Genomic DNA, 23,549 nt, shown 5'->3' on the forward strand with positions numbered 1-23,549 from the left:
CTAGCCAGGAAACACGTATAATTAGGTTAAATTAAAAAGAGGAAGCAGATTTGAATTTTGGAGGTTTTGGATTGCATATCAATAAGAGGTAGCAAGAAGCATGGTGCTCATAGTTTTCTTAGCATTTTTGCTGATTGGAACTCTCAGCAACCTTAGCCTACAAAGTTTAGAAAAATGAGGCAAAAATGCAAGGTGATTAGAAATCAGCGATTAAATGTTAAGGGCTGGACCGTTTTGCCTTGCTGCCTCATTTTGTCATGAAGCTGCAAGGGCATGAGAGAATGAATGTAATGTGCCGGTATACACGCGGTGAGACAGGGGAAGGTGAGGGGCGTTTTGAGATTATTCTGGGTTTGTATTAAATTTTGTTAATTTCCAGCAGTCTTTAGATTTGAAATGAACATAAGGAAACTGCATTGTAATGCAAATGCAGGTTTCCCAATGAGGAAAAGAGAGCATAATAGATTTTTACAAGTTCTTTTTTTCTTTTTTTTCTTTCAGGGATTTTTTTCCTTCCAGGAAGAATCAAGAGGATGAACTGCATTTCCCTTGAAGTCAGCACTTGGCATGGGGCTAGATGATGGCCTATGTCTAGAGGGCTTTTTTGGCTCCACCTTACTCTCAAACAATAAAGCCAGAAGAGCAGGTTTGATGCAAGGGAGCAAAATTCTGGACTCTTTTTCTGTGGAGGGCTGTCTCATTAAGACAATGGAAGGGAGCAGTAAGGGGATGGTCTTTGAGGTACAGGGTGGTGTCTGGGTGCTGCCTTACTTGGCGGGGGAAGAAAAAGGGCATACACTTTCAGTATATATGGCTACATGACTTAAGGTTGTGCTTTTAACACTGCAGTTCACTTTTTTCCATTGAACAGTGAACCTTGAGTGCTGTCTGGGAGCAGGTAATAACTCATTCTAGGGGACAGCAGCATCTGCCAAAAAAGAGGATGGTCTTGGATATATTGTGTCTGATAAAGAAGTGGAAGGGGTGGTCAACCTTAAATTTCAAAGCATGGTCACCAGGTCCTGGACTTGTTATTGTTGTATTTGCAGTAGCAGCAGCTGCCTCAGTGCCTTTCTCATCAACTGCAACAAAAGACTTGTGAATTATTTTGGAGACCGTTATACCACCATTCTCAGCTATTCCACTGAAATCAGCATTGCTGCTGAAGACCCTGTGCATTCCCATGCTGTTCAGATCACGAGTGAGATCATATTTCTCCTTCACTGTGAACTTAGGTAGGTGCAGATCCACAAGAGTTTTGGTCATCTTCTTGGAATCAGTCCATTCAGACAGCTTCTCATACGTCAGTTCTCTTTCCAGCTATCGTTTAAGAAAGAGAAGGAATTTGATATTTGCAAGGAAAACAAAATTAATTAACTATGAATTAATCAATTTTATGGCAATGTAATGAATTAAACAGTTTTTAAATAGCAAATTTAACATTTAGCTGCAAGTGTGAAATATAAATTGGTTTTACTGATGATCAGAGGCAGGGTGTGCAACAAATGTTTGAGGCTTAATGCTGCAAGGGTTTGAGCACCACCCCTGCCAAATTCATTGCAAAAGAAAGACAGGGCACTCAACACCTGCAGCTGCCATCCCCTGAGGTAGTTCTTTCCTCTCTTTAATTCAGTCTTGATGTGAATGAAATTACTGGGAGATTGCCAGCTGTGCAGCAGGTGGTTTGGTCCAGTTCCATAGAAACAGGTGTTAATATTGCATGTATTTCCTTGGCAATTTCAAAACAAACTGCTTCCAGCAAAAACTTTCACTGCCACTCTGTGTCCTGTGCACTGTGTCACCAGGATTCAGCTCAGATCAAATGGAGGAGAGCAATGAATGGTATTCTTGATATGATAGATGCCAAGAATTTCACAGTCTTGCACTTGTGGTAACTACAGTGGCAGATCTCATTATTGTAGCAAATGCAGACTCACCAAAGTCCTGGTTTTTCAGATAGCAAACAAAAGTGTGTGTGGGCAAACAGAATGAGAACAAGATGGTGAATAAACTTCCACACCATGGAGAAGAGGTGTCTGTTATCTCAGGAGGAGGCTGTGACTACTTGTGCGGTACTGTCCCTCCTGAATGTGCAATGAAGGGAAATTTAACCCTTAAAGATCATGTAGGATTGGGTGTCGGTCATGGGCTGTTGAAGAGCTAAGCATCTGATTATGCACAGTATTGACTGTCTTCAGTTCTTACCAAACTGAGGGCGCTCAGTCTGGAGGAACTTTCTTGGGATTAGATAGGTATTAAAGGAAATAAATTCAGCTAGTGGAGGAGCTCAAACAGCACGTCTTCAGAGGGGGAGATATAATTGCCAGCCTGCCCTTTTTTTTTTTTTTTTTGTAATGACTGGGTGGCGATACAAAATGGATGTACCATACATTTTTACCTGTTCGAGACCTGTGGTGCTGTCTTTGATGTCATCGGGAAGGAAGATGAGCATGCTGAGTTCGTGTTTCACATACGGCAACTCAATCACTTTGAAATTCATTGTTTCCACAATAAGAACTGGAAATGTATGTCTCATGTACATCATCTTCACAGGCTTGGTCTTGTTCTGTAAAGTATTTTTTTATAAGTAAGAAATCATTTCTTTAAAGGAAGGATGACGATGACTTAGTGCAGTGGAGGGAGAGGAAACTTTTGTAAGCAGCTTTTATAACAGTGATTTGTCATTCATTTTCCAAAGCTTTTCTTGACTGGACAATATTGGTTATCGTGGTGTTTGTCCAGAGCATTTTGTTGGGGGCTAAACTGACTGTTTTTTCCCTTCTCCCCAAAACATGCACAGCAGCCCACAGAGGAGGGAGGAAGAGAATTAGAAATGTCTGCAAGGATTAGGGGGATGGAGCAGATATGGGATATGGCCTTACAACACTACAACAGAGAAACAGCTATGGTTTAAGAGGGCGAGTGTTGTGCAGTTTTTCTGTGGTCTCCTCTCTCTGACAATAAAAAGTGACTAGCTGATTGCTTTTTATGTCACAACCCTTAACAGAAGATAACAGTAAGGGGCTCATGATGAGGGGAGCTCCTGGCAAGCAGTCACCTTTGCAGGAGTATGTAACCTCTCTTAACATCTACGTCCCTTCATTCAGGGAAGCAGCTGATGTATATGTGCTAATCAGAAGGCAGAAGCTACAGTTGGTGGAAATTGCACAGAGCTCTTGTCTTTTGATGTGAATTCATTGACATCTGTTCGGGATACATGCCATTAACATTTCTTCTAGTCTTGCCTGACCATGCATCCATTCAGGGTACCCTGTTGCATCTGTATTTGAGCAAGTATGTTTGCACCTAGCTAGGCTGCACAGCACAGAGGCCCAGGCACTGTACTCACACATGACATGGCATGTAGTTCCTGTCCATGAAGCCTGGACTCTCAAAATCATGTTTTTACAGTCTAGCCCTTTTAGCACTGTTTTAGAAAAAGGTCTTAAGTGACTCTAGTGCTTTTGGAAATGGTAGCTGTTATCTGGAGCTCATTACCATTTAAGTGAGCAGCATCTGAATGTCACAGTGAGCTGAGCACTGACACATTTTGCTGTAATCAGCTTTTCACAGAGGGTCGTTACCACAGGGATACCTAAAAGACTTACGAAATGGAAAGATTTCGGCAATAGCTGTTGTCACCAGGCTGTTTACAGTAAGAAGGATACAGGAGGAGCTTACCTTGCTCAGTTGGAAGGGTTGCAGTTCCGTATATTCTGCCAAAAATTTCTCTTTCCATTCTGCCTTGAAGTAAATGGCGTTTACCAGGACCAGGACGGTGTAGTTTACCACATCGCCTGGATTCAGCAAATTCTTGATTTTGCCTTTTGAAATCAGAAGAGTCAGGTTTCATTCCAGTGTGGCACAGTGAGGACATCTTTTGATTGTTTTTACTCTCAGTTCAACTGCTTAGTGAAAAAGTTCATGCCTCAGTGCCCTGCTCCCTAAAATACTCCCCTGACGTAAATCAGTTAGTTTATTTACAGTTTCTAAAGCTGTTTGCTGCCCGGTTCTCCTGGCTAGCTGACAGGGCTTGACTTCTTCCTCCCAAAATGTCACAGCTTCATGGCAAGCAGCTAGAAGCAGAAAGCCATATTGTGCCTCGCCAGCTGGTTATGCCAGGTAAAAGGAGGCTGGCATGTCTGGCCAGTGCAGGATGGTAACGCTAGGTAGGCATCCCCACCTGCCTTGGAGCACACTGGTAGACAGAGCTGTTTCTCCCCTCTGCCTGCTCTGCCTGTGTGCACAGGTGCAGCACCAGGGCAGCAGTTGTGCTTGAGGACCAGCTGATGCAGAACACAGCAGTCAATGGGAGTGTCCCCAAGGAGCTCACTGAGGTCTGGATCAGGTATTTGAAGCTGCTTAAGTGTGCTGCTCTTTCTCTGTCCTCCTGCTGCATCTCTGCTCACTGTCTGCATCAGAAAGCATGACCTGGCTGCTGCAGTAGCATGTGGGAAAGCAAGGGCACCTGCCCAAGGCAAACAGCAGGCTGACTTAATAGGAGAGGAAAGGTGTTGGGGTTGAGCTCAGCTTACCCTCAGTTTGTTTTTCAACCCAAGTGTTGATTTCCTTTCTGCATTGTTCCGGTGCTGCCTTAAAGTTAACCTTCTGAGGCTCTGCTTTGTAGTAGTTCTTACTGAGCTGCAGGTATCTCTGAAAAAAAGCAAAAAAAAAAAAAAAAAAAAAGAAAGTAAGTTCTATACTGTACCGGATTTTTCAGTCCCAAAGGGAATTTGTTAGCTCTTGGACTTTCTGATAGTTTCTTGGGCCTCGAGGACTGCAGGATCTTGCTTATTACTCTCTGTTGGACTGTGAGTTAACAGTTGAGAAATAACCAAGGGACAGAAAATTCCCTTCTTTTGTTCCCACTTTTATTTGGAGAAGCGAGGAAGGCCACACACATCCCATGGATGTGCTTATTGTAATGTCTAATTTACAGTTGTGTATATTGGGGGCTCCAATAATAAAGCCATATCACATGAAAAGGAATCCCTACACTACACTCAAAGGGCAATGCATCCTTAAATACCGTGAGCAGACTGACTGGTATTTTGCAGTTAAGTTTATCACTGGAATCCAGGGCTCTTCATTTGCAGTATTCAGGGTCAGCTTCAAACCTGTTCTATTAATGACAAGTAACTAAAATGAGAAATATTTTTTTGCACCTTCTCTTACTCCTCCCTAAGATTTGACTTACTGGCAATAAAGTGAAGGTGTTTTCCACGTAAATGCGGTTGGCACTTCTCAGCGAGTAGGAGTTCTTAGGTTTGTTGATGGCAGTCAGGAGCTCTTTGAAGCCAGAATGGAGATCTTCAGCTTGCTCATGCTCAGGATCCTTGGAAAGAGAAACCATACATTCAGAAATTGCATTCTTGCATTAAGTTTTCAAAACATGCTAAGTGATGTATGTGGAAGACAGATTTGTGTTCCTCTCTCTTACTTTTTATTTTTCCAAGTTTACCATCACTGCAATTTGCAGGGCTCTGTTTATATTATGACTGGATTAACTGATTTGCCATATAGCAAACCTTCCAGACTATCCCAGTGGCTTGTCCTTCCATGCTTCTCAGAGTCTGAGTGAATGAAAGGAACTGAACTTGAACCTGTAGTGAAGTATGTTGGGGTTTATACTTTAAAGAGAGGTGCAGGCAAGAAATATGGGACTCCTAAAGCTGTATCTGGACATTTTGATTCTGGAGATTCTTTGTCTTGGGATTTCAGTTCTAATAGATACCATTTTTCTTCTTTTTGGTCTCCCCCGAGAAGGTCTGGCCACAGAAGAAGAGGGTCCAGCTCCTGCTGCTTGAGTGAAATGAAGAACCTGCAAGCAGATTTTCCAAAGGTAAAAAAAGCATGAAGGAACTGGTGTCACTTAAAGCCAAATGGGGATCAAATGGTTGTCTTGTTTTGCTCTGTATAATAACTCACTGTGCTATCTGCCACTTAGGTGATTAATTAAAGGGATGCTGAAGCTGTAGTATACATAAATCCCACAGAGTAACAATGAGCAGTACTGTCCACCTCCCAGAGCATTGACACAGTGCTCCTGTCTGCATGCTGCAAGGCTGAACTCCCTTCCACAGCTGTTGCTCTCAGCAATAGTAATGTGTTTGTGCAAACCCAAATGGTTCTCCCCACGATAACGGTACCAAGGCATCTAAACAGGAGTGTGGTGACACAGAGTGCTGGGCAGTGCTAAGCATCACAGCTCCCTTTGAGCCAGCAATGTGCCCATGTGGCATTAGGAAGGATTGGGTCGGGGGTTGTGGAGATACTAAAGCCCTTCCCATTTTCCTGCTGGATTGTCAGGCAGTTGTTTAGGACAGCATAAATCAAGATAGAAAGATGCATCCTGGCCAGGGGAGAGAGGTGGGGTGCTGGGATCTGCAAGCCTCCTGCCAGTTAATTAGGAGCTACTGGCATCAGCTGTTTGCTTCTCAAAGGGAATATCCCATCTGTGACAGAATCATAGCATCACAGGATAAATTAGAAGGTGTAGAATAATTTAGAAGTCAGGTTCAGAGAACCTCTGTGCTCAGCGAGTGATACCCACAGGACACTTTCTCTTAGTGGAGAAGTGGGGGACCTGCTATGAAATGAATAAAATTTATCATTCACTTGTTACATTCTCTGGTCTGCCTTGGTTCCTTGTCATTGTGGTGGCAAGTTTTTCTATCTAGCACTAAATTTTGCAGCCAGTACACGAGACCGGTATTGTATGGGGTGTATGCTTCATACAGCAACCTACCTCTGCTATCTCTGTTGCTGTATTGCCTTTTGCACCCAGGCACAGCAGAGCCAGAGCAGATGATATGCTCCAAGGGGAAAAGAAAATGTTTTTGCCTTTGTTTTTCTCATTCAGCGTGTTGAAAAGATCAACTGTAAACTTGCCAATTGATGTTGAGACCAGTTCCATTGCTACAACCTGGAAAGAGGCAACAGGCAGAATTATGCTATTTGAATGTTTAAAATTATGTACACAGTGCATATTAGTGAGAGATGTTACATGTGCAACACAATGCATTGGCACCCACTAAAACTAATAGCCTAGTTCTGTGTTTTATCTTCCACACAGATACTGTTTGCCACCTCTCGGAGCAGCAATTTCTTTTATATTTTTTTTTGATCCAGATAATATTTTCCTATAATTGTACATATGTCCTCTTTTATGCAGCTGCAGTTTTATTTGTGTTTCTTTCTAGCTTTGGTTTTCAAAAATGTGCAGATTTCTAAACTGTGCATTTTTCTTCCTTTTCGTCCTTAACTAATGATTTATCAAAGTAATGTTCCTAGAGGAATTTAAATGCAGTTTTAGTACATAGGTTCACAACATGCCTGAGTGTCCCACTACTTCATTTTGGATCTGCATATAATTGAGAGCTGATACTGAGAAAGAATTTAGGCATAATTCTTAAACTTGTGTGCTTTTCCTGGCCAGCCACCTAGTCTGAGTAGTATCATGAATAACAAAGCTGTTACTTGCTTTTAGATTGATGGAGTTTTATTCATGATGTGTACCTACCACCCCTTCTGTATGTTCCAGCAATTTTATTTTCCCCAGAAACCGACAGATTTCTTGAGGTTATGAATATTCCAGACTTTAAGATATCTGCCCAGTAGTACCTGCCTCATGTTGTTTTCCAGTCAAAAGACAAGAAATGTTATTGTTGTTGTTGCTATTATTATTATTAAGATTTATATCTATGGAATGGAGCTACAGAAATTGCGGGGAAATCTCTGAAGTCTGCAGGTACTTACCAAGTGCTTGGTTGCCAAACGACTACAGTTCTTCTGGCAGTCACTGTGCTGTCAGTACCAAATCTGTACCACAGCGTGATTTTATTTCCTTGGAGAACCCAACCAAGAGAGCATCTGGATGGAAATTTCTCTATTTTCCACTTATGAATACTCCTCTGAGTCCCTGGCCTGATAATGTGCAGCACTGTGCCTTTGCAGAACAAAAATGGCCTTTTCTTCACCTGAAGAATGGGACTCCTTTATCAAACTGAAGACTTTGATTAATAAGACAGTTATTGCCCTAAGAAAACTTTCCTTCTTGTGATCAATTCTGCCCCGAATTATCAGTTTCTCTTAGCATCACAGATTTATTTTCTCTAAGGGTTGACATCTAGAAAAACATGAGGCAAGAATAATGCAGTGTAACACTGGTATATTATAATTTACCTATACAGTCATGCAAGCCACAGGTCACTTTTTAAAAACATCAGAAAAGTTACTTAAATTGGTTTAAATATTTACCTCTGATCCTGTGAGAGAGAAGATGTAGGTCTTGTCCTCGATCAGGTTCTGTGTTTGTGTGTTAAGCAATGAATAAATTTAGAAATATAGTACTGCTTGCACCTCCCTTCTCCCCTACACCCGGGTTGTTTCCGCCTACCCTAAGCTCCTTTCTACCAAATCCCGAAAAGATCTTACGTAATTTTGTCCTCCTTGTTGACATTGTCACTTTTCAGTTTTAGACATTTCAAAAGGACAATAGAATTAAAATCTCAGCTCTGTTGTTAACACCACAATAGTCTACTGACAGGATGGCAGAACAGTTCACACATTCCAGTGGCCTTCTGGTGTTGTGGAGACAACTGGTCTGTTGTTTAAAATAAATGACTAGTACAAAGGTTACACAACTATAATGCTTGGTTTTGGTTTCTGGATATAAGATGATATTGTAGGCCTGATTCTCCTGTCTGGCTCTGTGCAGCTGTGACTCCTGGGTTTCAGATGCAGTATGTCAGCATAAGACATCAAGCTTAGTGATTGAATTAGACACTGGGAGTCCATCTTCAGACTGAAGATCATTAGGAGCATAGACAGCAAAGCCATGAAGGACCACTTAGGGTAAGGGTAAGGCATGGACCCCCCACTGGTTGTGTTGGTGAAGAAATCTCATTGCTCTCATGATCTCATGGCTGGGAATCATTTTAGAGAAACACCGCAAAACACTGAGTTAGTGCACAGTACTTGCATGTAGTGAAGGAGGGCAAGGACTGAAACAACCCCACTAGGAGGGCTCAAGCAAGGGTGGAGTGAAAAAATACAACGGCACAGTAGTTGTCACTCTGCAGTCCCAGAAGAGAGCTGGGCTGCTGTTGGGTGGTGAAAGGAGGAGAAGGTGGTGGCAACAACCGTAAGACCCTGGGAGACATGGGAAGAGGAATGGAGGAAAGGAAGGAAACTGTACTGTGTGCTAAGCATGTTGCTGCAAGCCTGATTACAGGAACAGAGTGGGTCAAGTCTTCCAAAAAGTGGCAGAAATCAACGTTGTGCAAGGCAATGAAGAAATGCGAGAAATTAAACAAGTGTTGGTTTTAGTACAATGAGTAAGTCCTCAAGAAATCAGGATAGCAGAAAGCTCAGCTGAATGGTGCCAAAGTAGTATGCTGAGAGTGAGCAAGCTAGCTCCCTTTGCTAGTCAAGATGCAAGGATGCCAGGCAGGATGAGAAAAGGAGGTGGCAAGGCAGAATGGCTTGCCTCAAACTGGTGAAATAAGTGACAAAGCAGAATAAGAGTAAAGCAGTGCAGTGCTGGGCTGCCAACATTGTTGAATGCATGAAAGGGTACAAAGGAGAAGGTTTCAAGGCACATGTTTTATTTTCCTCCAGTTCTATATTGTTGTTCAATATTTTCCAATTGCTGTGGGACAGAGATTAGAAAGTACATGTGTTAGCCCCTTTGTATGCACGAAAGAAAGTACCAGTATCAGGAGCACAGAGGATTTTGCAGGTTTATTCCATTACCAGCTGTGCCAGGCTGCAAAGCTGATATAAAACTGACAAGAATATGGGTGAGGTAGCCCTCCTGGGATGATGAGCTTAGCGAGCTGAAATGGAGATGCAGCAGCGTTCTGCAGGAAGGAGTTTTTCCCATTTCTTTTCTTCTTGTGTACCAAAGCAAGTGTGTTGGGAATTGCTGTTTTAGATCAACTTAATCTGTTCTGCATTGTGGCAGTTCTGGTTCAGAAAGCGCTGAAAAGATGCATCAGTGTTGTTCTGTGCGCAGTTTGGTACTTACAGTGTATGCTAACCATTTTTGGGTAGGAAAATGAGCCAGAGGCTTGAATTCCAGGTTATTTTTAATAAGTGCTCTCTTCTAACATCAAGACATTTGTCAACAGTACAGGAAAATTAAGTAGTGCACAGACTATTGGGATGCTCTTTGTGGTATGTATTTTGTTCATTATTGTTGTTGCGAGGGCCTGTTTAGTAATGGTTGAGTTTCTAGGGGGAAGAGAACCTTCCCAAGAAGAGGATACTCTTGGTCTTGTTGTGCCTGATAAAGAAGACGAAAGGGTGATCTGCTACAAAAATAATGGTAGCACCAAGACTTCGTGATGCCAGTGCTGCTGAACTGGCAGCTGCTGCCTCTGTGCCTTCTTCATTGACTTCCAGATAACACTTGTGAAAAACTTGCGACAAAACCAGCTCGCTGTTCTCCGACATTCCTGTGAAATCAGCTTGACCTTCACTGAAGGCATCTTGTATCCCCATCCTGCTCAAAGTAGATTTGAGGTCATATTTCTCTTCTAACGTGAACCTGGGCAGATAAACCTCCATTTTAATTTTCTCCATTAATTCTGGGCTGGTCCATGCAGACAAGTTTTCAAAAGTCAATTCCCTTTCCAGCTGCAGTTAGCAAAAAGAGAATCAGAAAATTACAGAGTGTTTAAAAACCTGTGCCCTAAGGGCTATTTCTTCTCTTTTCTTAAACAGAGAACTTTTCAAGCTGTTACAAGAGTACAAAACAAAAGCAGTAGTGAAAGACCAATTTGGAGGTCTTTTTGACTAAAGGAGTATGTTGCTGTACAGTAGGTCAATGCAGTATTTGAACTGTTCTCAGTAATTGTCAGGGAATATAGCAGGGTTAAATAGTTGAAGAACAAAAACATCAGTGCCCAGTAATGATAGTCTGGTTGATTTGCTGTTCACTTTTCTGTCTTCCCTACATTTTATAATTTACTGAAAAGAGATTTTTCCTACAGAACACCCACTAACATAAATGAGAATTTCATAAGAGTTTATTTTCCAAAGGCAGGATCCATCTCTTTACAGAAGGTGGCAGTGTCCATATGTATTACCTCTGGACTTCCTGGAAAGTAATGGAGGCCGTCCAATTTGTGGTTTTTTTCTTTTCTGAAATAAATTGGTATAGTGAATCTCAGCAGGGCTAGCTTTCTCTCCTCATTTTTGTTCAGCTGGAGGAAGAGCCAGTCTTGTCAGGTTTGGGTTACCTATTTCCAGGACTGATCAACGTTAGGAACCACAAAATTGTCAGCTGCCAAGAGTAAGAAACCTAGTCTGAGCTCCAAGAGGTTCGAGTTCACAGTGCTAGACCAAGTTTGGGGTTTGCTTTTCCTTGAGTCTGATCAGTACCCTCCATCTTAGAAACATGACTGCAACCTGGTGTTTTACCTTGCACATGCATAAAATAAGTAAATAATGACACTCTTGCTTTTTCATGTGATTTATGTTCTCAGTTGCTTTACCTTTGGTAGGCCGGTGATGTCACTTGGTAGCAGGATAAACATGCTGAAGTCATTATTGACATATGGAAGCTCAAGAACATCAGTCTGGACTGATTCTACGTAGGTCCAGTTAAATTTATCACTCAGGTACATCATTGGCACTGGTTTAGTTGTATGCTGCAACAAATCAAATTAGATGTTTGCTATTTGTGCTCTGACTGAACAGTAAAGAACTGAGTTAAAGTAGCACAGTGGAAGTTTATTGTATTTACTGTACAAGCTGCCCAGTGTGTCTGAGACATCCTTATGTCCTAAGTGGTAGGACACAGGATCTACAGAGGATCTCTGGTCTTCTGGAAAGGCACTTGGATGCTAGGAAAGCTATCTAAGCTGTCTCAGATGACATCTATTACAGGAAGGTGTATTCCACTCTGATTTGTCGTATGGTTAAAAATGAAAATGTAAAGAACTAACCCATACAGTTTTGTTCACCTCTTTGTTTTCCCTGCCTTCAGAGAATGGAAGTTTCTTTCACGTCAGCTTCTGACAATTGTACTTGTGGCTCAGGTGCTAGTATGTGTGTGCAGTCTTTGTGCTGAAGATGTGGTGAAGAAAATATACTGTGTGCATTAAATGAAATAACTTTCATGCCACATTTCATGTGGATTTAAAGACTGACAGGAATTTCTCTCTCTCATCTTTTTAATTGCTTTTTCCACCTACAGTGTAGAATATAGGTCAGTATATTCCCATACCGTGTTTATTCTGAAAGGCCTTTGCCTGGTAGCGTCAGCTTCGAACTTCATTGCCCAGTTTCCTTTAAAGTAGAGCACATTTATCAGGACTAGCCTGGTGAGCGAATCTACGGATCCAGGAGGCAGCAGATTTTGGATTTTACCTAGAGAACACAGAAGGACATTGGCACATTTGTGCAGTTTTACTGTTTCAGAGTAAGTTTTGGCACAATTTCTGCAGATATAAGCCAGGGAAATAGTAAGTGCTGATACAGCATGCTTCTAACTTGAGATTATTCACAAATAAGTGATTACTGGAGTAACCTTGATTTACAAAAAAGAGTAAGCCACATTCCTCACATGTTCAGGTGGAGGACACTAAGTTTAGTAAGGGCTTGTCAGTGGATGACTGCTTTAGGAAAACTGATCTAATTTACCTTTCTGAGGAGAATTGTTTACCTGCCTTGGGCCCCTTGGGTACAAAGACTTTGTTCAATACCAAAATGGCTTCTTTTTGATTTGGGAGAGAGAGAGGCAGGAGCTTACCTTCAGTCTGGTGTTTGACCCTGGAATTGATCTCTTTTCTGCTTTCATCTGCTGCTCCCACAAAGTCAACTGATTCTGGCTCTGCATTGTAGTATTTCTTGGCTAACTGTAAGTATTCCTGTAGTGCAAGAGAGATAGCTGTCTTATATCTGTTGCCTGCCAATATGAATGCTAATAAATAACTACAGCCAAATAGAGGCAAAACATGATAAAAATTACATAGACTATAAGCACAGCATTTTGTCAAAGGAACAAAGTATTTTTTAGTGGAAATACTCAATTTAAATGTTTGCACCTAACCACATCTGCAAATCACCCGGAAATTAGATGCACATCCCATAAAACTAAAATTTTAGTGTCCAAAGTCTCAGGAAGAGTCTCACAGAAAATATTTATGTTAAGGATAACAACATGATTTGCAGATGTAATGAAAATATTTAAAAGTATATAGTTTATGGTATGTTGTCATAGATTGATCATAAAGGTTAAATGGCACTACATAATCTGAATAAATGGCCTACCTACCTTACTGAAAGGCAATGTTTTTTCTCCATATAACTGGTTGACACTTGTAAGCAGGTAATTTTTAGTGGGTTGGTTGATTTCAAAGTTGAGTGCTTTAAACCCAGTATGTATATTACCCGGTTTGCCAATTTCTGTCTTGGAGAAAAGGAAGAAAAAAGTTACTCATCTGTTGTGTAAACTAGTTCAAAATTGCTAATTTCTTGTTCATGCAGCTCCATGTAATATATTTCTATTGAGGCGATCTATTACCTTGCAACACAAGAGGTATTCTAAACCAGACAGCTATTAAAAGAATCATTTGAAAGTATTAAAAATTGCACACTGTAAGTGGCTCAGAATGCAGGTGGTAAGAGCCTGAACTATGTAAAATATCTAAGGGTTTCTAAGTGAAGACTGTGAAACTAAGTATATCCAGAGAGTGAGAGACAGAATGTAATTGTTAAACAATGCATGAAGATTTGGCTGTGTGACTCCTTTCATTTATGAAAGTTGAGTGTGTTACATGGAAAGCTTGCCCCTAGATTTCTTAATCTTGCTCTTAATGTTAATATTTTGTAAATTTTTTTGCTGCAGTAATTGCAGTAAATTAATTATCTTGAAGTAACAGGATTAAATGAATGTGGGGTCAAACTCTCAAATGAGCTCAAGGAACTTAAGCTGTGAATTAGTAAACTAAAAATTGGTGCTGTATTCATCTTGTCATTACATCAGAGACAGCCGCATGAACAGACACTTAAATTTCTAAACTGTTAGAAGGGTCCATTTGCCCTACCCACAGTGCTCTGTAATTCTTACAATTCAGACAAGCATTACTCAATTACAATCCGTCTCCTGTTCATGCAGTGCAAATGAGTTGTTGACACAGCCCCTAAAATAAATCTTTCTGCCATGGGATTTGGCTGTGGAATGCAGATCTAAGTTCCCATTCATCAGAACTCGTGGCCACTGGGGCTTTGTGGGCAGCATGCAGGGAAATGGCTCACTCCCACAAAGAATAAGGATGACGGGAAAGAGGAGGGAGAAGAGCTTGACGCCACCATGGTTGAATTGTCAATGAGGAAAACCTGCCTTTACTGACTCAGAGCGATTATGTTTTCTTTTCTGTATTTTTCTGCTATCTTAAATTATGTATGCTCTGGTACAAGATGCCCACCAGTATGTCAAAGAAATATCTCAGGAATATGATGATTTCCACTTCTCTAATATTTATTGCAAGCAACTGGTCTACCTTGGGAAATTCCAATGTGTCAATTTATTTGTTAACTAGTCAACTGAAATGGAGACTAATTTCTGAAGAAGGCTACCTACCAAGCATAGGTAGCCTGGAAAAGTTAATACTCGGGGTTTTGTTGTCTTAATGCTGCAATCAAATGTGTGGGACAACAGCTCTGTTCTTGTGATTAGCTCTCTGAGGTGGGGACCATGCCTGTTCAAATAGCATGTTTTTGCTAAATAGCTAGCTATTGAACAGTAATAATTTGAGAAAGAAATCTATCCTCAAAGCTAAAGGAAAAAGATCAAGAGACAGAGAATGGTAACATTACATTTTAAATTTCGCAAATTTGAGGTTAGTTTTTGCAATTCTGCCTAAAAAGGGGAAGCCTGTAATAAGTATTACATTAGATGAAGGTGTCACAGATGCTGTACCAATTAATTGTGTACACTACATCTGAGGAAGGCAAACATAAGCAAAAGCAAATGTGGAAGGAAAATACAAGCAAGAGAAGATCTGACCGTGCCCATAGCTTGATCACTGGACTTGGTGAGATACCTTCTGGGAACAGGCATATTGATTCGATAGATGCTCTTCCATCCTGGAATAGACTTGCATTTTTATGGTCGTGATGACATTTATGGCTCCTTCAGCTTTGTTAAAATGAAGTACCTATAGTGGAAAAAGCAATAATAAATACAAAGATAGAAAATTTGCGGTTTCCGTAAAATCTTTCAGTGATGTCTTGGGACTGGTGATGAAGAGAGTCGAACTCAGATTTTATTCTTTTGTCCAGTCCTGACTGAATATGAAATCTTTGGTTAGGCCTTGAGACCCTTGAGACAAAATGGCATGAGCGCAGTAAGCTGAGGGTTGCAGGGCAAAACTCTCCTGTCACTAGCTTTTCTAGAGGAATCTGCCTGCTTTGAGTTATACTTTGGGCTGACCAGTTAATACCTGGGAAGAACCAGTTATGTGCAGATGGAGACCATCAAAGCAGAAGTCTAAATGGAGCACTGCTATGTGTCAGAAAGCATGAAAACGATGAGGGAAGTTTCATACCTTAGATCCCTTGCTCTGGGCACGTGCATCTTAGCCAGGTTACAAAGGGTTGCATCCAACCTTGGAACATTTTTCAGAAGAGCTATGCCTTTTTTTTTGTTGTTGTTTTCCCTTCTTCCTAGCAGAAGATTACTCCTTTCTTTGTTACCCTGCTGGCCCCCTTTCATCATGTAAATCAGGAGTTAGATCACTGCCTTAGCAGGTGAGACAGCTGCTTCTGCCTTAGCAGATGAAAAGTCACAAGCCGCAACTCCTACTATAGGACCTAGGTAACTGCACTGGGGCTGTTTTCACTGCTGCCTGCTGAAGCTATGAACTTTGCACAAATATGGCTTAGGGATTTCAGTAAGTGATTTTGTCTGTAAAATACGTACCCCAAAGAAAGGGTTGTAGTCTCACCGTGTTTCTTCTCTGATCTTGTGGATCTGGATTTATGTTTAGCAAAGTGCAAAACTTATAATAGTTATAGGGGAGAGTCTTTTTGTGTGGGGTCATTTCCAAAGAGATGAGATGTGAGATGGGAATTGTCTCTGGCAGAGTAGGAGAATCTGGGTCTCCCACTCCCTGGTGAGTGCTTGAGTTACTGAGCTTTGGGATAAAGATCCCTTATTTCTGCTGCAAAAATTTAAAAGGAGGCAGTGTCACCAGTGCCACTTCTCTCATTTGTTGGGGGCCTGTTTCCAGAGACTAGAGTGGACTATTTCTTTGACCTGCCCAAGTGGAGAACTGGTCTATTCATTGCAGTGCACATCAGGAGTGAGACAGGAGCTGGCATATACGTGTGTAGAGTTTTGATTAGAGTAATTTTTCTGCTTATGACTTTCCTCTGTTCCATCATAGTAAATTTCTGGCATAGAGGATGTTGTTCCAAGAGATCATAGAATCATAGAATCATAGAATCGTCTAGGTTGGAAAAGACCTTTAAGATCATCCAGTCCAACCATTAACCGACACTACCAGGTCTACTCTAAGCCAGTCAAGGGTAGACTAGACTAAACCATGTCCCAAAGTGCCACATCTACCCGTTTTTTGAACACTTCCAGGGATGGTGACTCCACCACCTCTCTGGGCAGCCTGTTCCAATGCTTGACCACCCTTTCCGTAAAGAAATTTTTCCTAATTTCCAGTCTAAACCTCCCCTGGCACAGCTTGAGCCCATTTCCTCTCGTCCTATCGCTAGCTACTTGGGAGAAGAGACCAACACCCACCTCACTACTACCTCCTTTCAGGTAGTTGTAGAGAGCGATAAGGTCTCCCCTCAGCCTCCTCTTTTCCAGGCTAAACAACCCCAGTTCCCTCAGCCGCTCCTCATAAGACTTGTTCTCCAGACCCTTCACCAGCCTTGTTGCCCTTCTCTGAACACACTCCAGCACCTCAATGTCTTTCTTGTATCGAGGGGCCCAAAACTGGACACAGTATTCGAGGTGCGGCCTCACCAGCGCCGAGTACAGGGGCACAATCACCTCCCTGCTCCTGCTGGCCACACTATTCCTGATACAAGCCAGGATGCTGTTGGCCTTCTTGGCCACCTGGGCACACTGCTGGCTCATGTTCAGCCGGCTATCTACCAACACCCCCAGATCCTTTTCGGCCAGGCAGCTTTCCAGCCACTCCTCCCCAAGCCTGTAGCGTTGCATGGGGTTGTTGTGACCCAAGTGCAGGACCCGGCACTTGGCCTTGATGAACCTCATACAGTTGGCCACGGCCCATCGATCCAGCCTGTCCAGGTCCCTCTGCAGGTCCATCCTACCCTCAAGCAGATTGACACTCCCACCCAATTTGGTGTCATCTGATCAACCCTTTCAGACAGTTACCTTTTGAAGCCCAGACTCACCTTTGCTATCTGATCTGCAGTGTTACCTTTGGCTCCCAAATAAACAGTAGCCAGGGCAGATGAAATACTTAAAGGGGAGAACAAAATATTCTTGTTACCATCTTCCTGACACTCGTGTTTGAAAAAGTCAAGAGCAAAGCTTGTGTTTGCTTTATTCAAAGCTTCCATTGTTCTGAACCTGCACAGAAAGGGAGAAAAGATGCTATTAGCAAACCACTAATTATGACTGCTATGTGCCTGCAAGTTTCTCTTCAGTTTTGGAAGCTGCTTTTTTGTTTTAAAAGCTTTCTAAAAGTATTTATCTATATGAAGGATGAGGAGGATTAAGTATTATAAAGTCATATAAAGGGTGGCATTCCTGTTTCACTGATGACACTAGCTATCATTTGGGTTAGGGAAAAAGCAGCCTCCAACCTGGTTTTGTATTTGTTCACCGGGACATTTACTGTGCTGTCCTTTACAGCATCTTAGAGTGACAGTTGATAATGTTACTCACCAGTGCCTGGGCTAGAGGATAATGAGAGACTGTCTCTTGTGACATCTTTTATGCTTCAATTTGTGCAAGAGCCTTTTGATGCTCATAACTGCAGTGATCAAATATTCTGGTAACAGTAACAGTCAAACTATACTTTTAGGACAGGACAAAATACTCCTTCCAATGCTTGGGCAAGCACCGCCACAACTGTTGCATGCTAAGCATCCTGAATTCCCTTTCTGACGTTCAAAAATGTCCTGAAACTCTGTCTTACAGTGCTAGCCCAGATCATAGCTTCCCAGTTCTTCTGCAGGACAAGGTTTCCATATTCAGTAAACCACAAGTGCTGCTATTTGTCATTTGCATTGCAGGTTTAGTTGAGAGCTCTAGGCAGAGACTAGGAGCTATTCTGGTTGGTGTAGGATGGCTTTAGAATAAAGACAGTTCGTGTCCTGAGCAGCTTGCAAACCAGGAGCTGACACAATGTTCATAAGAACTGAATAACACAGGAACAAATTAGCTGACTTAAGCAAACACAGTCGTTCTTACTCTGCTATGATATATATGCTAGCCAGAGAGCTTGTCATGCTTTAGTCCCAGACAGCAACTAAGCACCACACAGCTGCTCGCTCACTCCCTCTACCCCAATGGGATGGGAGAGAGAATCGGAGGAGTAAGAGTGAGAAAAACTCCTGGGTTGAGATAAGAACAGTTTAGTAATTGAGATAAGGTAAAATGGTAATTATAATAATAACAATATAATAATGATGATGATAATAATAATATACAAAGCAAGTGATGCACAATGCAATTGCTCACCACCCGCCAACCGATACCCAGACAGTTCCCGAGCAGTGATCACTGTTCCCTGGCCAACCCCTCCCAGTTTATATACTGAGCATGATGTCATATGGTATGGAATAGCCCTTTGGTCAGTTTGGATCAACTATTCTAGCTGTGCCCCCTCCCAGTTTCTTGTGCACCTGGCAGAGCATGGGAAGCTGCAAAGTCCTTGACTAGCATAAGCAGTACTTAGCAACAACTAAAAACATCAGTGTGTTATCAACATTCTTCTCCTACTAAATCCAAAGCACAGCACTATGCCTGCTACTAGGAAGAAAATTAACTCTATTCCAGCCGAAACCAGGACAGAGCTCTAGAAATTATAGAACTCTGTACAATAAATTGCTCTTCCTGTATATTTTTAAGACATCCACCTTCATAGAATCGTAGAATGCTTTGGATTGGAAGGGACCTTTAGAGATCATCTAGCCCAACCCCCCTGCAGTGAGCAGGAACAGCTTTAACTAGATCAGGTTGCTCAGAGCCCCATCCAACCTGACCTTGAATGTTTCTAGGGATGGGGCCCCCACTACCTCTCTGGGCAACCTATTCCAGTGCTTCACCACCCTCTATGTGAAAAATTTCTTCCTTATATCCAGTCTAAATCTACTGTTCTTTAGTTTAAAACCATTGTCCTGTCAAGGACACCTTCTAGACCATGCCTGTGCCATCTCAGTAAATTACTTTCCCAAGCATTTGTTGTTTCCAGTTCAGATCCTTGCTTCCTTTTTTTGTATGCATTTGTCAACAAAGCAACATCTTCCAAGAGTATATGAAATAAATAATCTCTAGAAATCATTACAGTACCTTGTTTTGTGCAGGAAGGAACACTGCTGCTCTGGGTGTCTCCAAGGTTTCTGCGGTTCACGTGAAGGGTAGGGTGAATTTATAGTGTGTCTGGCCAGTTCTGCAAAGGTTCTTATGACTCAAGACTGAGCAATTTATTATGCCCTGAAGGCCACATCCCTCTGGAAGAACTGAATCATCTCGGAGTAGGATGTGAAGTGATGGTGAGAATGATACCATACAAGATCTTTACAAAACTGACTGAAGAAGTATTTCTGTAAACACTTTTGTGGCAACAGCCTAGTAACAGCTTGAACCCACGCTACTTTAAACAACCTTTCTTTTGCTGTCTGGAGGGTTTAAAAAAAAAGGCAGTTGCTGACCTATGTCTTTTATGATTCGTCTAATAGAAATCATTTCTGAGGAACAGACAAACGGAGAAAAGACAGTGACTTCTTATGTGTGAGTTTTTGTGTTGTCCGTTTCCTACTGAGAAAATATTTGTCACTCCTGGTGGGTTTCGGTTTTAGAAAAATGGATTTTGTTAATCTTGGAGGATTCTAAGACAGTACAACCAGGGAAGTGTTGTCCCTGTGAGATAGTGAAGGCTGAGAAACAGGCACCAGACCATTGCTTTTATTATCAGTGGTGACATCACTAGAACCTGGTGTGGGTCTTAGATTAGACTTAATTTTTCTTGTGCTTCTGCTTTATTCTGCTTCCATTTCCCCACCCTAATGTGAAAGCTGCTGTTTGACCAATGTAACACCTCAGAGATCTGTTCCTTATTTTCCATTCCATTCCTCTTTTTCTTCTTGCCTTGGCCACTAAAATACCTCCTTCCCTGATTTTCCTTGCAGTCATGCTATCCATTCCTCTGTTGTCCTTTTATAGCTGTCATTCCTACTCTGGCCTCTAACTGAAACACCCTGTGTAATCCTACCCTTGCCCTTTCTTTCTTTCTTTACCTCTCTGCACTGTTGATAATACCACCTTGAAAACCTGGAGCTGCTTGTCTCTCCAGGGCTGCCTCCTCGACACTGAGCAAGACTTGCTCACAAGGTCTATCTCCTTGGCGTAAACTGCCTTCTGACAGCTTTCTTCTGACCGGCTATCTATGAGCATACATTTAACATGGATTTATGTTGTAGGTCAGCAGCTGGCACAGAGGATCCTGTAATGAGAAATGAGCCATGCGAGAACCTGCAAAATTTGGTGTAGGGCATAGGAGGGTGCAGCTGCAAAGGGTCCCTTGCCAATGGTGAACCTTCTGCATCAATATAATTTGGGAACCGAAGGCTTTGTTAAAGTTGCTTTCCTACTTGCGAGGAACGGCACAACTTTAATTGGATGGTGTTTTCTTGCCCCTTGGGTCTTTTGAAATTGTAGCTACACAAAACCAGCATGTTTCAGTGTGAGTTGTAATTAGATGCATCTGTTACATTTTCCAGAGAGAGGCATAGTGTAGGAGAGGTGTTCACAGAATTAATTGCTTCCATTGCGCCTGGGAAAGTTGTAATCTGTTTACATTGGCCTTAAGTGATTTCCAAAGCCTAAATGATTTAAATAATCTTTGCAAATTTAGCCATGCTGTTGAAGGAGTCATAGATACACTGGATAGACTTCATCCCTTAGAGCAATTACTGTGGATCTTCTGGTTTTAAAGCAGGGGTGAATTTAATTTGCTAACTTGTAATACTGCTTGCTGCTTTACAAGAAGTGGCTGAGGTGTTCTGTTTAGGCAGAAATGCTGGGTTAGACTGAATGAAAGGCTTGTGCCTTTGTACAAGGTTTTAAAGCTACATTTTTAAAACACCTCTTGAATGGCATGGCTGGTCATTAACAAAAAAAAAAAAGCATACCGAGTAACTAAAATTATACACATCTCAAAGGACAATGTAGGCTAAATCAACATGATGAATTGATACCATTTTCCAATATCCTTTTAAATTAGCACCACCAGAAGACACAGTTCAATGGGTGGTACTACTGCTGACTCAGTAGCAGCGGTAGTCTCACGCCCACTGTATACTAAGTCAACACAGCAGCACACTGGAAGACTTCTATTTGTATTAACAGTATCCTCCCTGTGGGAAGTAAACCTGTGGGCTCTTTCACATAGCCATTCATGTTTCCATTTGGTCAGGGCAAATATTGGCAGGACATCAGTGCCCTGGCCAGATCTCAGCTATATGAATGCATTTTGTTTTCCTTCAGTTTCAGTGTAACTTAGCACATGTCATTGTGACTTTCTTACAGTATGTTGCTCTGTTCATTAGCACCTGGGTTCAGGAGTAGGTGAAATGCTTAATGTCTAAACAGAACATTATAAAGTGCTCTATAAAGGCTCTTGAGGGTCTTGAGAGAAAGACTTTCTGCCACAGAAAAATGATAGCTTCTGCTTTCACACAGTATTTTAGGATACAGCTTTGCATGGCTAATTTCCGTGTTCATTGGTAGCTTATTTTAGCTGTCAACTTTGTATAGCTCTTGGAAACCTGATTTAATTCAAAGCTAACATGTTCTATATTTCAGGTAGGTCAAAAGAAAAAGTGATGTTTGAAGGAAAGGTGTTCAGTTTCCCTGACATCTTCAAATATTTTTTACCAGTATAAGCACTGTTTATTTATTTGGGAGGGAAGAATTTCTGGTTCAGCCAGCAGAGCAGTCTATTCACATTTTTGGCTCAGCCAGAGCAGATCAGTAGATTTTAAACATGAAAGGATTTTAAATGTCCCCAAACTTTAAAAGGACTTCAGGAGACACAAGAAGCATGGGGAGGAGAAGGATTTTGAAATCTGAGAATATTTTCATCCTTTTAGAGCTCTGATGTAATTTTTTTCAGTCTACGTGTGATTTAAAGTTAAAAACTGTAAGAAGGACAGGGGCACAGAAACTGAGGAAATAGTAAGGTTGCTGACTGACTAGATACATGAACTTTTCTGTGCTAAGGAGAACTCTCCTCTGGATGATGCCTCTGCCATAGTGTAATTGAGAGCACGATGTGAGCTTTTCCTAACCTTGTCAACTAAAAGACAATAATAATGTATGTGTTTCACCTAGACTGGTTATAACAGATTTTGGGTTGTGCTGTAACAGATTTTTATGTAGGATAAGTTTGTACCATCCTGAAATCTCAAATAGTTTTTAAGTTTGAGAGAGATTAGTTCTATGGGTATCTTTTTTCCCTTCAGCGCGTTGGTTGAGAACACACGTGTCTTTATTTTGAAACAGAGTAGATAGCTATCTGTTGTGTACCTCCTACAAGTAAGTTTTGCAAGTCTTTCCTTGCCAAGCAATCCTTGCTGACATACCCTAACAGTATTTAAAACCTTATGAGTTGCCAGAGGGTGTGGTGAGGTTCCTGTATAAATATTACTGAAGCATTTTGCTCCATGCCTGCAGAAAGCAAAGGTGTGGTGAAACTTGACAGTACTGGCACAGTTCGTCATACTTTACTATTATTTCTGCATGCTTTGGCTTAGACACTGTAATTAATAAAGGTAGCATTTGTCCAGAGAAATTCAGCCCTGTTAAGAAGTGTAACACTTCTGAGAAAGGACTGATCTCTTTATCTGAAAAGAAATCATTTATCTGTTAATGAATATGCACACTGTTTTCACATATGCAAGAGTGCAGTTTTCCTTTTAATGACTCAGGCAGTGAGCATTTTTAAAGTATCCCAAGTAGCAGCTAACATCAAATATATGAAGAGTAGCCTGAATTTCTCAATCATGATACACAGTACTACATTATGAATAATGACGTATGTATGGCTTGTATGTACTTTACCCGAAACTTACTATTTTTCCGAAGAAATCTCTCAAAGGGTGTAGCTGTACGTCAGCTGCACAACTACTGAATCAGAAAGCTGATCCCTGCTTTGCGTTAATGGGAGTTTCCAGGCTGCAATGTTATAACAAGATGTGCAAGATGTGCCATGTCGCAGGATGAAGAATGTGAATATCAAGTGAATGTATCTTCAAAACACATTTCTAAACGAGTTTAGAAGGCATCCTAAACAGGAGCCTTGTGCTGACATGCAAGAGCA

The 23,549-nt window shown here is 41.5% G+C and overlaps 2 protein-coding genes across 2 annotated transcripts; both read right to left on the minus strand.

Annotated features, from left to right (window-relative positions):
- Positions 1-131: 131 nt before the first annotated feature.
- Positions 132-8,347, minus strand: LOC104027793 (heterochromatin-associated protein MENT). Its single transcript, XM_009478632.2, has 8 exons — positions 8,260-8,347; positions 6,749-6,925; positions 5,735-5,821; positions 5,198-5,335; positions 4,536-4,653; positions 3,682-3,824; positions 2,399-2,566; positions 132-1,320 (listed from the first exon to the last, which is right to left on the minus strand). Exons 2-8 carry the CDS (start codon positions 6,914-6,916, stop codon positions 907-909), a joined length of 1,236 nt encoding a protein of 411 aa, XP_009476907.1. The 5' UTR covers positions 6,917-6,925; positions 8,260-8,347; the 3' UTR covers positions 132-906.
- Positions 8,348-10,236: 1,889 nt separating this feature from the next.
- LOC104027794 (leukocyte elastase inhibitor) lies at positions 10,237-17,562 on the minus strand. The gene is made up of 7 exons (XM_075706256.1): positions 17,395-17,562; positions 15,057-15,170; positions 13,286-13,420; positions 12,761-12,878; positions 12,236-12,378; positions 11,502-11,657; positions 10,237-10,641 (listed from the first exon to the last, which is right to left on the minus strand). Exons 1-7 carry the CDS (start codon positions 17,560-17,562, stop codon positions 10,237-10,239), a joined length of 1,239 nt encoding a protein of 412 aa, XP_075562371.1.
- Between the last annotated feature and the right edge of the window lie 5,987 nt (positions 17,563-23,549).

Source organism: Pelecanus crispus, chromosome 2 (assembly GCF_030463565.1).
Source record: "Pelecanus crispus isolate bPelCri1 chromosome 2, bPelCri1.pri, whole genome shotgun sequence".
In the NCBI taxonomy this organism is placed as follows: Eukaryota; Metazoa; Chordata; class Aves; order Pelecaniformes; family Pelecanidae; genus Pelecanus; species Pelecanus crispus.

Coding starts and splice junctions, on each gene's coding strand:
- LOC104027793 (XM_009478632.2), bottom strand. CDS start 6,916: ATGGAACTGGTCTCAACATCAATTGGCAAGTTTACAGTTGATCTTTTC. Junction 5,336..5,734: donor GACCAAAAAGAAGAAAAATG/GTATCTATTAGA, acceptor TCTCTTTCCAAG/GATCCTGAGCATGAGCAAGC. Junction 2,567..3,681: donor AACCCTTCCAACTGAGCAAG/GTAAGCTCCTCC, acceptor AATACTTTACAG/AACAAGACCAAGCCTGTGAA.
- LOC104027794 (XM_075706256.1), bottom strand. CDS start 17,562: ATGGAAGCTTTGAATAAAGCAAACACAAGCTTTGCTCTTGACTTTTTC. Junction 15,171..17,394: donor CTGCAGATCAGATAGCAAAG/GTGAGTCTGGGC, acceptor TTTCCACTATAG/GTACTTCATTTTAACAAAGC. Junction 12,879..13,285: donor AAACATTGCCTTTCAGTAAG/GTAGGTAGGCCA, acceptor CTTGCACTACAG/GAATACTTACAGTTAGCCAA.